Below are 15,254 nucleotides of genomic sequence, written 5' to 3' on the forward strand. Positions count from 1 at the left end.
AAAGGATAAAGAAAAATACTCAGAATATCAGGATCTTGAGGAAATTAAACTTCTCTAATAGAAAATAAATTTCTCCCAAAGAAACAGCTGTACTTATCTAAGTTCTTTCACTTACTAATTTTACAGACTGCTACTTTAATCTTTCTGAATGTCAGTATCATTGAGTTAACGGGGAAATGTGTGAAAATTGTTGTGAAAAGCAAATGAGATAATACATTTTTTAATGTGGAAGGTACCATATAAATGTAAGATATTGAGTATGTTGGTCTGACACTAATCTCTCCAGAAATAATTTATATCTGTAGTATATTTTATTTATAAACTACAAAACAAAGAAATGAGAGTTCCAAAAACAATCAATGGTAGACATGGAGGAAAAAGAAAAGAAAAAGAGGAGACAAAAAAGAGTTATTCAAAGTCTTTTTTTAAAAAAAAGATCTAAAGTTAGGGAGACCTGGAAATAAAGTCTCATAAGTTATTACAGTCTCAGAGATGACAGAAGTTCAGAGGGGAAATCATCCCTTGAAGTGAGAAACACACAATCAAAAGAAAAAGAGATTATATATTGGCTCAATAGCACTTCTCTAGAGACAAGTGAGCCCCACATCACTTTTTCTTCTAACCTGTTTTTTCAACTCATTTTCTTTTGTATTTTATAATTTAATGTTACTACGTCTCACTTTTCTTGAAATCCCTCCAAATAAGCTATTACTTCCATAATATGCTTTAGACATTACCCTCTCTTCTCTCTCTTCTGCCATATTAATTATAACATTATTACCCCTCTGGAAATAATCACAAACCAGAATCTATAAGTAGGTTATTTAAGTACTGATTACAAGGAGTTTCATTCTCCATTCTATAAACTATTTAATAGAGCAAAAATGAGTTATAAGCTGATCTAGGGTGCAAGTTTTACTCTTTTAAAGCATTATACAAATTGAATGGGTAATTAGTTTTTCATTCCATCATCCAAAAATTATTGGGTCTTTAATAAGGCTAGCACATATCACTGAAATATAATAATTCATTTTCCCTTCTCTGAAAAACAGAAAACATACTTTTATAAATACTCTTATAAAACTGAATCCTACCATTACATATAGCTACAATATACCATAATATATACCTACCATTTGTTTAATTATGAATTTATAAATTATAAATTTTTAAATAAATACAAAAATATGGCCAAAAAACCCAGTGTGTGCTAAAAATGAAAGACTTCAAAACTAAATATTCCTGTTAACAAGACATAGTGTTTATATAACCACTTCCTCACTACCATTTTACATTAGTATTAGAACCATTAACAACTTTATTTTTTAACTCTATATTAAATTAGTAAAAGATCATGTTTTGTTATTTTTATGGCTAATATATTTCAGCATTTTAGAATGTTGATGCTTTTACCATTTTTACTCTAGAGAATATAATGATTAAACAACATTTTAGCACTACACATCTCTACCTACATAAATATAGTTGTACAGTTTTAATTAACGTGCATTTAACCAGTTCTCATTTGTCAAATCATAAAAAGAATCAAGCCATCACAACTCACACTTTAACAGGCTACTATGACCTCCTGAAATTATGTATTGCTATTTAGGCCCTTTTCCATATCATGCCTACTTGGCTACAATGACATCACCAACTGGTCATTTACTGTGATCACAACCATCAACTGTCGTAAAACACACTGAACTACTTTCAATTTTACTATCAGCAATTTTATAAAAGGGTGATTTCAAAGATTTTTTAAAGAACATTCTAGTTTTTGGATTTATAATCTTCTACTGTGCAGAGAATTAAGTTTTTGTCCTAAGAGGAATTATTATACTTAATTTATCTCCTAACTTGGCTACATCTGTAGCAATTCACAACTAATATTTTTTATTTTTTTTTTAATTGACAGGCCTTACTATGAGACAAGAGAAGTTATCAACTAAGCATGTACTTAACAGCTCCTTTCCATCTGCCTTTTCCCCTTTGGTTCCCTCCTCCCTAAAGCTCCATTCCTTCTGTCATCTCTTAATGACAGGAAATCTGCATTTTATTAACTCATAAATTGAGATGAAAAGATGTTAAAGAGATTTTAGTATTATTGCCATTATCTTTTTGAGGAAATTTAACTTTGACAATTCAAAGGAAAGAAAGGATAATAATATCCTTTCTGGTACTGGACCTTAGAATTTCAGGTTTTAATTACAATCTATGCATTTTCTAGTTGATGAAAATATTACTTGCTAAAAAATAAGTATTTGCAAAACTTCAAAATAAAACATCTTGGGATCAACATCAATTCTGAAAATCACCATTTGACATAAAACAAAAACAATCTGGTCACCATACTAGAAGAGATAAATTGCCAATGATCACATGGTCCCAAAGCAAGAATCCCCAAATGAATTACCCTTTGCAATTTGTCAGTAACAAGTAGAATCAAATGTTATGCACATACAGGTCTAGTCTACATTACCAGAACTCTAAGGGGATTCTCATAAGCAATCAACTAGAATATTTTTATGGTACAGTTTCTTTACCTTAAAACTTTTCAGAGAATAATTTTAAAGACTGTAAAATTTTTTTAAAGCATAACTAATTTTCCCTGATATTCAAAAAAATTTATTATTTGGGAGCACACTATAATTGTTAATATAACTTATAAATTTTTTTTTAATTCTCACCTGTCCTGGGCCCAGTTCTTCATTGCTGCCTAGTCTTTTAATGTGAATACTAATAATAAAAATAAAAAGTTAAGATTAAAAGCAGAGACGGCAATAAAATTGACTATCTCTTTATATATGTTTTAAAATTCATAGTGTTCAACACAAATACACAAAAAAACATATGAAACTCTAATTAAATCATTCCGGGATCTACTATTTTATAAAACTCAATAATAGTAGTGAGTTTTACAAAAATTACACTATTATTAGAGAGACATTTTTATGATAGGGAAAGTCAAACTATGCATACAAAACACTTAGTATAAGCATTAGGTCATTTGACAAAGGTCTTAGTAGTTTAAAAACACAGCAATATGAAATCTGGAGGTAAAAGAATAAGCTCTTCATACATGTTCCAATGAATAAAAAAGCAGTGTCAATAATGATCAATTTAAATACCTAATAATATATAACCTAGATAAAAACCTACTTGTTTTCTATATCATCAATGCAGAGGTTAGATGGTACACGGGGAGGTGACATTGGAAGTTCTACATCATGCTTTCTTAGGGGCATTTTTATGTCTCTATTCATATTCACGTGGATTGGTTTTCTCACAGTTTCTATAACAAAAAATATTTGAAAATAAGAATGGATAATAAAATCTTTTAAACGTACAGCTCGATATACCATGTTCATTAAATAAATGTATATCTTAGAAATTTACGAAAACAATCTATGTTCTATATAGGCTTTAAAAAAGTCATTACAGTACTATCACAGGTAATTAAAATAATCTTTTTCTTTATCTTACATACTCCTCATAAAAGTAGCTCTACTAATTGTATTCTACTTTTTTCTTCCTCCAGGGCTTCCCTGACCCCCAGGCTATAAGAGGTGCTATGTTATATAGTGCAATAGCACTACATATGTTCTCTATTATAGCACTTACAGTTTATTGTATTTGATTAACTCTATCTACCTCACTATTAATAGATTTTTAAACTTGATAGAAGCAGAAGCCTTGTCTCTCCTTATAAAAATTATCACTATTTTATCTGTTCAGTACCTCTACTCTCTCATTCTAAGAAATGCTTCCTATACATGGGCAGACTATAGAGTTCTAGAACAGACTTTCTATCTTCTTACAAAACCCTACTTCTCTGGAAAAATAATTGGTTTATGGGTTGCCATCTGACCTAAGACAAATCAGTAATAATATCAAATCCCACTGGTATCAGATAATTGTTCCAGTGCTGGGACCCAACATCAACAGGGCAAGACAACATCATTCCAGTGAAATTTAAAAATTCAGAAGCGGAGAAACAATCCTCAGTATTTCCCTGGTGGCAAAACTAAAGGATGAGCAATATTAGGTTTTTTAAGGCCACATTTTAAGCCCCAGTGATGAAGACAGTCTGAGAGAATAATGCCAGTATCTTAAGTGAAAATCTTCATAATATTTCAGTCCCTAATTCAAGCAGCCTCTGAGGCCCAGCTGCACCTCTGCTCTTCCTTTCGGTTAAGTCTTATCTATTCAGGCTGCTGAAACAGAACACCATAGACTGGGTGAATTACACACCACAAAAATTTATCAGTCTGGAAGCTGAGCAGTCCCACATAAAGGTGCTGTCAGATTCGTTACCTGATGAGGCCTGCTTCCAATTCCTAAACAGCCATCTGCTTACTGTGTCCTCACATGGAGAAAGGTGCAGAAGAGCTCTGTGGAGTCTCTTTTATAAGGGCACCAATTCCATTCATGAGGGCTCCACCCTCATAACTTAATCACTTCCTAAAGACCCCATTTCCTAATATCTTAACACTAGGGATTGGGATTTCAACATACAAACTTGGGGCGGAGGGGATATAAACATTCAGTCTATAACATTAAATAAATATATATTTAAAACTTCTGTCATTTTCAGTCATGAGTCTTAATTGATAGTTTTGTTTTTGTAGGGGGGGGGAAAACATCTTGTTCCTCTACCCCTCTAAATTCTCAGCTGAGGCCCCTGTAACAAAAGACAGATTAACAGGAGAAAGTTATTCAATATAAATTTTATGAGAAAAACCTTATATGGCAAAGAAGACCCAAAGGAGTGGTTAAAACTGAGTGTTTTCATGCTACACTTGAAGAAGTATGGAAAGTCATGGAGAAAAGTGATAGGACAAAAAGGGAATGAGCTAAGCGTAGTAAACTGGGGAAAATAGCAAGACCTGTTCATCTAGATTCCTCTTAAGTCCCTCGGTCTTGGGTATAAAGACCCTCTGTATTTAGGGAAAGCACGTCTCACATGCGAGTCCTTCCTGCACATCCTGCTTCTCAAATTTCTTCAGCTTAAAACATTGACTATGCCAAGGTTCCATAAATTTGGGTACCATGCCCTGACCCCATCACTTTCTGCTCAATTCCCAGCATCCAATATAAAACTTATGGTAGGCACTCAATAAATATATGTTGAATGTATGAATGAAATGTGGGGTGCATATATTCTTTCTGACTAGTGTTAAGGGATTCTTAGGACATATTCCCAAAAGCAAAATCTCTGGATCAAAAGGCTTATCCATTTTTAATTTTCTGAGGGTTCCCCATACTGCTTTCCACAGTGGTCGTACCAATCTGCATTCCCACCAAGAGTGTATGAGGGTCCCCTTTTCTCCACATGCTCACCAGCACTTGTTGTTTGTTGATTTATTAATGACAACCATTCTGGCAGTTGTGAGGTAATAGCTCACTGAGGTTTTAATTTGCATGTCTCTGATGATTAGTGATGTTGAGCATTTTCATGTCTATGGGTCACCTGTATGTCCTCTTTGAAGAAGTGCCTATTCAAATCCTTTGCCAATTTTTTAACTGGATGTTAAGGTATATAAAACTCTTTATGAATTTTGGAAATTAACCTCTTGTCAGATGTATCATTAGCAAATATGTTCTCCCATTCCGTGGGTTGTCTTTCATTTGGTTGACAGTTTCTTTTACAGCGCAGAAGCTAATCAGTGTCATGTGGTCCCATTTGTTTATTTTTTCATTTATTTCCCTTGTGCAAGGAGATGTATTGGCAAAGATACTGCTATGAGAGATGTCTGAGATTTTACTGCCTATGTTTTCTTCTAGGATATTTATTGTTTCCCAACTTATATTTAAGCCCTTTATCCATTTTGAGTTTATCTTTGTGTATAGTAGATGAATGGCTAAAAAAGCTGGGGTACATTTATACAATGGAATTCTATCAGGCTGTGAAAAAGAAGGAACTCTTACCCTTTTTTACAGCATGGATGGACCTTGGAGAATATTATGTGCTAAGTGAAATGAGCCACTCAGAGAAAACAAGTACCATTTATCTCACTCATAATGTGGAGTCTATTAAACAAAAACTGACGAAGAAGATAAAACCAGAGGCGTGGATACATAGAACAAGAGACTGCTAGATCTCAGAAGGGAGGTAAGGAGGGGAAATTGGAAGAGTTTAGCTAAAGAACATATATGCATATATGCAAAGCCCAAGAACACAGACAGACGCCAATGTAGTGAAGGTGGGAGGCATGGGGCTTGGTAAAGGGGCAAAAGGCAGGAAGGAAATGGAGGACATCTGTAACAGTGTCAACAATAAAACAATTTTAAAAAAAGAAAATAAAGTGGAAGAGAAAAAAATATTTAAAAAATAAATATATCACTGGACAGTCACATCCAAAAGAAACCAGAACCCTACCTTAAATCATACATAAACAATCAACATAAAATGGATTAAAGACTTCAAAGTAAGACCTAAGACCATAAAACTCCTAGAAGAAAACCTATGGGACATCAGTCTTGGCAATAATTTTTTTGGACATGGCACCAAGCAAAGTCAACAAAAGCAAAAATAAACAAGTAGAATTATATCAAACAAAAAACCTCCTGTACAGAAAAGGAAACCATCAACAAAATAAAAAGGCAACCTAAGAAATGGAAAAAAATATTTGAGAATTCATATTACTCGCTAACAATCTAAAAAATACTCTGATTAAACTTTTATTTACTTGAAGAATCAAAGTGCAGGCCAAAATGAACTTTATTTTGAAATGAGATTACTAAAGTTAACATCCCAGGACTGTATAAGAAATTATTCAAGTTGTGAGATAGGAAACTAATCACTGAGGCAAAAATCTTTTCTGCTCTTCCCTTCAAACGAGTTCTCTGAATAGCATAAGATAGTAAAGAAACTCATTCCCTGTCTTTTAGCTAAACTTTGGTAACCATCTGCTTAGCCAGCGTGATAACTGAAACAAATGAACAAGAATAACCATACCTTATAAAATTAATTTTACATAACACATAACCTAAAAATAAAAACAAATGGATTAAGCAACAAAAGATTTTAAACAAAAATTATCAAGGCTTCTAATTCAAGAACACAACGAAGTTTTAAAATTAGTTTACTTTCCACATCCTTTGAGCTCAAAAATTACAAACTAATTCAATGCTATGATCACATTAGAATCAAAACAAAATACTACTGGAAAGACTTACTTACCAGGTATTTTCTTCTGGCAGGAGATCTGATTTACCACATACAGGTTAAGGAGGTCTAAACTGACAGCGGAGTTTTTGACAGGAGATAAAACTCCCAGTGATTTCATTTTTAATTTTAACCTTTTCTTTTCAAAATATTCCTAAAATAATTAAAAATGAAAAAGTTATTGCAGCAACAACAATGAGGCTTCAGGCAGGATTATAAATAACAAAAAGCAATAATGCTATTAAATAATTTAGTTGATATTTTTCTAATTTTGTGACACCGCTGTTATATCTTTACATATACATTACATTAAATAATGATGACTTTAATTTGCCTAAAGACTCTAAATTTTACAACTGGCTATAATGTTTCTTTTGTTAAATACAATGCCTTTAAAATAGAACTTTATAAAGCCATTCCCAGGTATCATAAAAATGTTATGAATGTAGAAAGTTTAAAAAAATTGATAGAATAAATCTAACAGGTTAAAAACTTGTTTTTCTTCAAGGTATGCTGTCCTATAGATATAAAAAAAAAAAAGCCTTAAATATATGAACAACTAAGAACTATTAAAAGTCAACTGAGCCTGTGACTCAGTTGGTTGGAGCATCACCCAGTAAACTGAAAGGTTGGGGTTCAATTCCAAATCAGGGCACATGCTTAGGGTGCAGGTTCGATACCTGGTCGGGGCATGTACCAGAGACAGTCAATCAATGTTTCTCTCACATTGATGTTTCTCCCCCTCTCTCTCCCCATCCCTTGCTGACCCTCTCTCTCCCTCTCTCCCTTACCCTCTCTCTAAAAATCAATAATCATGTCCTCCCTGGAGTAAGGATTAAAAAAAAAAAAAAAAGTCGACTTAAATGAAAAGAGAAAAAGAAGCCAAGTAAGAACTAATCTGCAGCCAATGCCAATTTAATTCCCTTTGTTATTTATCTATATGAATTCCAGATTTTTTAAAACCAGACTTCCATATAATTATCATTTTTCATACAATATTTATATTTTTCTTGGTTGTTTGAACTATAATTATTCTTCCTTAGCTTCATTATTTTTCTTTCAGATTACATCCTTAACTTACAAAGTTTAAAAGTAGTTGTTTAAAATTCATTTACTGGGCACATATTATATATTAGACACTGAAAAATAAATTGTGAAAATATCTTCTCTTCCATTAAATAACTCACAATACAATGCCATAAACAATGATTATATATGTGAGAAATCAAAAGCAAAAGAAGTCCAAGATGGCAAAAAAAAATTAATGCAAAAGAAGTATCACTTTTCCAAGAAGTTAAGGCTCTTTCACATCAACATTTCAAAATATTGTTAATATTTTACAACCTTAAACTTTTAAGGTTTAAGAGACTTGCCAGCTATCAGGCAAAAAAAGTAAATGTCATGCCATTACGCAAAATTAACCATAGATGAAATTATTTGTCTATATTTCATTTGAGTGATTTGCAGCCCCAACTGGGATTTAAATGTCCTTTTTTTTTTAAGATTTTATTTATTCAATTTTAGAGAGAGGGGAAGTAAGGGAGAAAGACAAGGAGAGAAACTGAGATCAGTTGCCTTTCCTAAGCGCACCATCCAGGACAGAACCTGCAACAAAGGCATGTGCCCTGACCAGGAATCCCCATAACCAACCAAGCCACATGGGTCAGGGCTGGATTTAAATGTCTTTAAAAAGATCACATTATATAGCTCAGTAATGAAATGACAGGACCTTCAGGATGCAAATATTTTCCCCCTGAAAAAATGAGTATGGCTCTAATAATTGATGGTGTCTTGAAATTAAGATGTTAATATCAAGTACATTAGGAGATGTAGGATCCCTGGGAAAGATATATAAACTATGGGTAGGTGGGGTGAGAGTAGGCAGAGGAGGGCTAGAGGGAAAGGAAGGTTTCTTCAGAAATTATTTCTAAGATAGATGGATGTATCAGAGGTAGCCAGAGGATGGGAATACGTGTAACATTCCAGGAATAAGGAAAAACAGCGCAAAGGCTATCTACTTTAGGGGACACTTCTGAAGGGACTGGACCCTCATACCTAGCAATCATGATAGCCTCTAATGTTTGTATACCTAGAAAGAGCAAGGTATGTGGCTAACTTATTTACCTGACAAAGTTGGGCTTAATTTTTCTATCAACTTTCATTTGGTAGATATATGTATAAAATATTTCAATGATAATTAGAAAACTTACAGAAAATAATAAAATTTTAACATGAAAATAGCTATCTAACAGGACCAGCTGCAAAAACAGACATAAAATCTGGAAAATGTATCAAAGGAAACAAGGGAAGAGCTTGTTTCAAGATGAAGGAAAAGGGCAGTTCCCCAAGAGCAGACTGTCCACTTTGTGCAATGTTAAATAAAGTCTGTATCATTAAAACAAAATAAGGGAATGATAAATCTGTGCAGGAGATGATGGCATACTAAAGTAAGTTGGATAGAAAACTATCCTTGAAATGGAACATGAACTTCTATTCTGATATTAGCAAGTGCTGTTTAGTAAAGTGGACTGAGAAGCGAATGGGAGGTTAAGAGTGAAGGAGTACAGCCAAGAAAGGGAAAGAACCCAGAAAGGACTTATTTGTTTTAATAGGAGAGAACTGAAATACCAGTAGAAAGCCTCTAGTTGACAGGGAGTGGTAGAAGACACAAGAAAGCGAAGAAGTAACTGAGGTCCCTGAAAAAGCAGAAATAAATGGAATTCAGATCACAAATAGAGAGACGTTCTTTGACAAAAGAAAACTTCTATAGTTACAGGGGAGAAAGAAAAGATGGGTGTAGATATAAGAAGGTTTAGGTGTTAGGTGGTAGAAATTGACATAATTTTCATCTAACAGGTTCTATTTCCTCTGAAATATGAGGTAAGGTCATCTAATGAGTATGAAGCAGGTGCAGAGGGTGTCCAACCTGCTGCCAATGGGCCGCAGGCAGCCCAGGATGGTCGTGAGAGCAGCCCAACACAAAATCGTAAATTTACTTAAAATATTATGTGGGGGTTTTTTGTCACTACATGTTACAATGTATTTAATGTGTGGCCCAAGACAACTCTTCTTCCAGTGTTGTACAAAGACTCCAAAAGGTTGGACATCCTTGGAATAGGATTGCGGAAGAGGTTTGAGGAAGCAAAGGAAGATATGAAATTTTCAAAGAACAGGAAAGTGACATAGCTAGAGAACAACACTTGGGGAAAGGGCCATTTGTCTTTCCCTTTCTTATCCAAATAGAGTGAAATTATTTTTTAAAATATAGTCTGGGGACAGATTACATTCATAGTCTATTTATTATTGAGTGACTATTGTATTGCTAGTCACGGTTTTACGCACAGGAGATACATAATGAAAAAAAGTAACAAGATCCCTCTTCTCATTGATATATCTTAATGGCAGGAGGAGGAAAACAGATTTAAAAAATTACAAGAAAATATGAGATTATGAAAAGAATGATGAATAAAAGAGAATACAAGACAGTAACTAGGGGATGGGAAACTATTTCAATGTAGTGATTAGAGAAAGCCAATCTAATAGGAGATACTTTAGCTGAGACACAATTGTTGACAATGCAGACATGTAAATACCTCCAGGAAGAATGTTATAGACAAAAAGAAAAAAAGTAACAGAAAGAGTTAAGTTTGCCTGAAATACAATGAATAGGGCAAGTGTTAACAAATAAGGTCAGAGAAGCAGGCAAGTTGCAGATTCTTCAGATCCTTGTAGGCTATGGTTAAATCAGATTTTACTCTCTAAAAGCAATTGAGGCTTTTAAGCAAGGGAATAATAAATTGTGATTTGTGCTTTTTAAAAATCATACTAACCTCTGTGTGAGGAGTGGGCTAAAAGGCATAAAAGATAAAGCAGAAAAAAGCTGGTAATTTCAACTATATTAAGAGCTTTCCTTCAAAGACATTAAGTAAAAATAAAAGTCACAGACTACACATATGACTGACAAAGAAGTCCTAAATATATAGTCAGTCACAATAAGAAGACAAATAACCCAAATAAAAAATAGACAAAATACTTGGAAAAGAACATCACAAAAGAGAAACCTGAATGAAAACACAGTCAGCCTCATTATTAATTAAGGAAATACTAGTTAAATTTATGAGGTATCATTTCACTGAGTCACCAACTATCCTACTTTCATGGTAATCACTCCTTAGTTTTCCCTAAATTTTACCACAATTTGTTTAACCATTCTACTGCTAAAGAACACTGGGATGGTCCCTTGTCCTGCCCCCTCCCCTTCCCTTTTCCTTTCTCTCTTCTTTTCTCTCCCTCTCCCCTTCCGTTTGCTACTTAACAACAATGATCCAAACAAGTTTGTACATGTGGACACGTACACATGTGGGAAAGTATCTCTCAGACACATACTGCTTAGTTGTAAAGGTATATACATGCTCAACTTCACTATATAATATAATCAATGTATTTTTTCAAAAAACTTTTAAAAAGTAGGATATAGGCTATAAGGTCATTACAGTTCTCCAGGCAATAAATGATTGTGATTTGAATCAGGGTGCTAATAGGAAATGAGAAGTGATCAGATCTGCGATATATTTTGGAACTAGAATGACAAGAATCAACAATAATTCTCACGTCTCTGCCTGAACAAAACAGAAGGCTAATCAAGCTATCTACAATGATAGAAGACTAAAGGAAGACAATCTTTCAATTTCACTTAGATGAATCTGTAAACCTGGGAAAATGCTTGAAAAGATCACTTTTCCCATTAAACTAACAACACAAATAAAAATAAATTTTCTTTACCTTTTGCTTTCTCTTTTCCTGCCTGATAAGAACCCTGGTCCTGAAAAGAGAAGGATTAAAAAAAAAAAAAACAATTAAAGAAATGGTCTCTAAAACAATTGTCACTTCAGCTGAATTGAAGATGAAATTTTAACGAAAAGTGTAGTTATCAGGTTTTAAGTATAGTGATAATTATTTTCTAAAAAGTTCTTAGAAATGATATGAAAATGATTTTTAAATATTTATAGTATATAATCCTCCATATAATTTTCTTAAATAGAAAATACAAGAATAAAAGAGTTTAGACCTATGATAAATAATTAAGCATAAAATAAGTCTGAATTATAAAAATCGGAACAAGCAAAGAGAAACTGATGACTGGAAAGAATATATCACTGAAATATTCTCATCTGATAGTAATACTCTTGATCAATACTATTATTTTCTTTGCCTTTCTTTGTATTTAATATTATACTACAGTCAACAGGGAATAGAGAGATAATCAAAATCTATATATAGGATCTAAGAAAATGCTAAGTTTATCATTAGAGCAACCTCAGTTACATTACTGTATCAGCTATTTGTACTTGAAATCTTGTATCTTCTTTAAAAAAAACAGCTAGTCATTATGGATGTCCTTCACACTAAGATCTTTGTTCCAAACACTGCATTGAATCGCAATGATAGTGCAGTATTTAATGATTATAAAATATTTGCTCTATTAATAACAGCAGAATGCTATAAAATATTCATGAAAATAAAAGCAGACCTGTACAAAACATCTGGAACATCTTAGCTGTATGAGATTATGTAATAAAATAAAAACAATATTAGCAAATGAGTACAATGTCTCACACCATTCTGGATATGTCAGATACTTTACATACATGAGCTCATTTAATCTTCACAGCAACTCTGTAAGGTAGGTTCTATTTTTATCCCCATTTTACTGATAAAGAAACTAAGACACAGATAGGTTAAGTAATTTGCACACCGCCACACTACTAACTGGTAAAGCCCAGATGCAAACCCAAAAACTCTAATTTTAAAGTTTTTAACCAGTGTATTATACTGCTTTATAAGTATGTGAATTGTGACTATGTTAAGCTGTTCATTTCTCCAAATGATCTTAGTTTGCCACACAAATATGACAGTTACTGAATACCTCTAGACTCTGACACTTACTGAACTTGTTCTTTAATGTATTCCCTAATAGTTACATCTTAATTTACCATTTTGAGCTCATTGAGCAAAAAATCGGTTATATTCAGCCCCATGTAACATCATAAGTGTACTACTGGCATTCACTTTAGGAAAAAAAGGAAATAAATTACTTGATTCATCAAATGCTAAGTCTAGAATGGACCTAGGAATTTAGTTTATTCTCCATTATTTTAAAACGTATAAAACTGAGGCATAGAGAGCAGAGTGACTTTTCAAAGTTCAGAAATATAAGACGTATGACAGACCCAGCATTAATATTAAATATCAAGATTATAAAAACTAATAAATATCAATTCTATAAGCAGTTCCCACATTATAAAGCTCAGTAGGGTAAGAAACATGTCAAAGTCTAAATCAGTCTTCATGTACATATAAATCAAGTGACTTTATTCCAGGCTGATTTCCATTGTCCAAGACATTCTTAGGGTTCTCACTAAATTCTATACACTACATAATCCAGATTACTATGTGCCTAAAAAATTTAATTAGGTTCAAAGTCAATTGCTAGATAAGCTACTACTCACTAGACCACAGTGAAAGTGAAAAAGGATCCTGACTTCTAAGTAAAAGATTCTTAAACAAAACGTTTTTTCTATTCTTATGTGTATCTTATTGATTGTACTATCACAGTTGTCTCAATTTTCCTCCACTTTATCCCCCATCCGCCCTGTACCCCTCATCCTCCTGCATTCCCCGCATCTTAGTTCATATCCATGGACTGTACATATAAGGTCTTTGGCCTCTCCATTTCCTATGCTACTCTTAACCTCTCCCTGTCTATTTTGTGCCAGTTATGCTTCTTATTCACTCTACCTTTTTCCCCATTCCTCTCTTCCCCCTCCCCACTGAAAACCCTCCATATGATCATTTCTGTGATTCTGTCCCTGTTTTAGTCATTTGCTTAGTTTTTGCTTTTTAGGTTCAGTTGTTGATAGTTGCGAGTTTGCTGTCATTTTACTGTTCAAAGGTTTTGATCTTCTTTTTCTTAGATAAAATCCTTTAACTTTCACATAATAAGGGCTTGGTGATGATGAACTCCTTTAATTTTACCTTACCTGAGAAGCACTTTATCTGCCCTTCCATTCTAAATGATAGCTTTGCTGGATAGAGAAATCTTAGACATAAGTCCTTGCCTTTCATGACTTTGAATATTTCTTTCCAGTCTGTTTTTGCCTGTAAGATTTCTTTTGAAAAATCAGCTGATAGTCTTATGGGTACTCCTTTGTAGGTAACATTCTCCTTTTCTCATGCTGCTTTTAAGATTCTCTTCAACTTTAATCTTGGGTAATGTAATTATGATGAGCCTTGGTGTGTTGCTCCTTGGGTGCAACGTCTTTGGGACTCTCTGAGTTTTCTGGACTTCCTGGAAATCTATTTCCTTTGCTACCTTGGGGAAGTTCTCCATTATTTTTTCAAATAAGTGTTCAATTTCTTGCTCTTCCTCTTCTTTTTCTGGCACCCCTAATATCCAGATGTCAGAATGTTTAAAGTTGTCTCAGGCATTCCTAAGCCTCTCCTCATTTTTTTGAATTCTTGTTTCTTCATTCTGTTCCTGTTAAATGTTTATTTCTCCCTTTTGTTCCAAATCATTGATTTGAGTACTGGTTTCCTTACCTTCACTGTTGGTTTCTTGTATATTTTCCTTTATTTCACTTTGTACAGCCTTCATTTCTTCCTTCATTTTGCTACTGAACCCAATCATTTCTTTAAGCATCCTGATTACCAGTGCTTTGAACTCTGCATCTGATAGGTGTCTATCTCCTCGTCACTTACTTCTTTTTCTGCGGCTTTGATCTATTCTTTCATTTGGGCCATATTTCTTTGTCTCGGCGCACCTGTTATATTGTAAGGGGCACAGCCTAAGCTATTTGCCAGGGCTGACAACCCTCTTCTCTGTGTTGTGGTGCTGTCAGTCTGGATGAATGCTTCTTTAACTCCTTGGTTGTCAGAATTCCAAGAAGTTTTATTTTCTGGCAGTTCTGGTTGATTTTTTGTTTTTAAATTGGTTGTTATTCTTTTGGTTGTACGAGGAAGCAAAGCATTTCTACCTATGCCTCCATCTTGCATGGAACTCCAGAACATTTTAAGTTATCATTAA

General features: G+C 33.5%; 1 protein-coding gene across 1 annotated transcript in view; it reads right to left on the reverse strand.

The window, feature by feature from the left end:
* The window catches only part of REDIC1 (regulator of DNA class I crossover intermediates 1), a 48,552-nt gene extending 36,566 nt beyond the window's left edge, over window positions 1-11,986 (reverse strand). Inside the window, exons 1-4 of the mRNA XM_054590885.1 lie at window positions 11,954-11,986; window positions 7,187-7,325; window positions 3,163-3,295; window positions 2,691-2,739 (exon numbers count right to left, since the gene is read on the reverse strand). Coding sequence (XP_054446860.1) covers window positions 2,691-2,739; window positions 3,163-3,295; window positions 7,187-7,292 — 288 coding nt within the window. The 5' untranslated portion in view covers window positions 7,293-7,325; window positions 11,954-11,986. The remainder of the gene's footprint in view (window positions 1-2,690; window positions 2,740-3,162; window positions 3,296-7,186; window positions 7,326-11,953) is intronic.
* Window positions 11,987-15,254: the final 3,268 nt, after the last annotated feature.

The sequence above is a fragment of the Pteronotus mesoamericanus genome, unplaced genomic scaffold, assembly GCF_021234165.1.
Source record: "Pteronotus mesoamericanus isolate MK-2021 breed Mesoamerican mustached bat unplaced genomic scaffold, CSHL_Meso_final scaffold_21, whole genome shotgun sequence".
Lineage (NCBI taxonomy): Eukaryota > Metazoa > Chordata > Mammalia > Chiroptera > Mormoopidae > Pteronotus > Pteronotus mesoamericanus.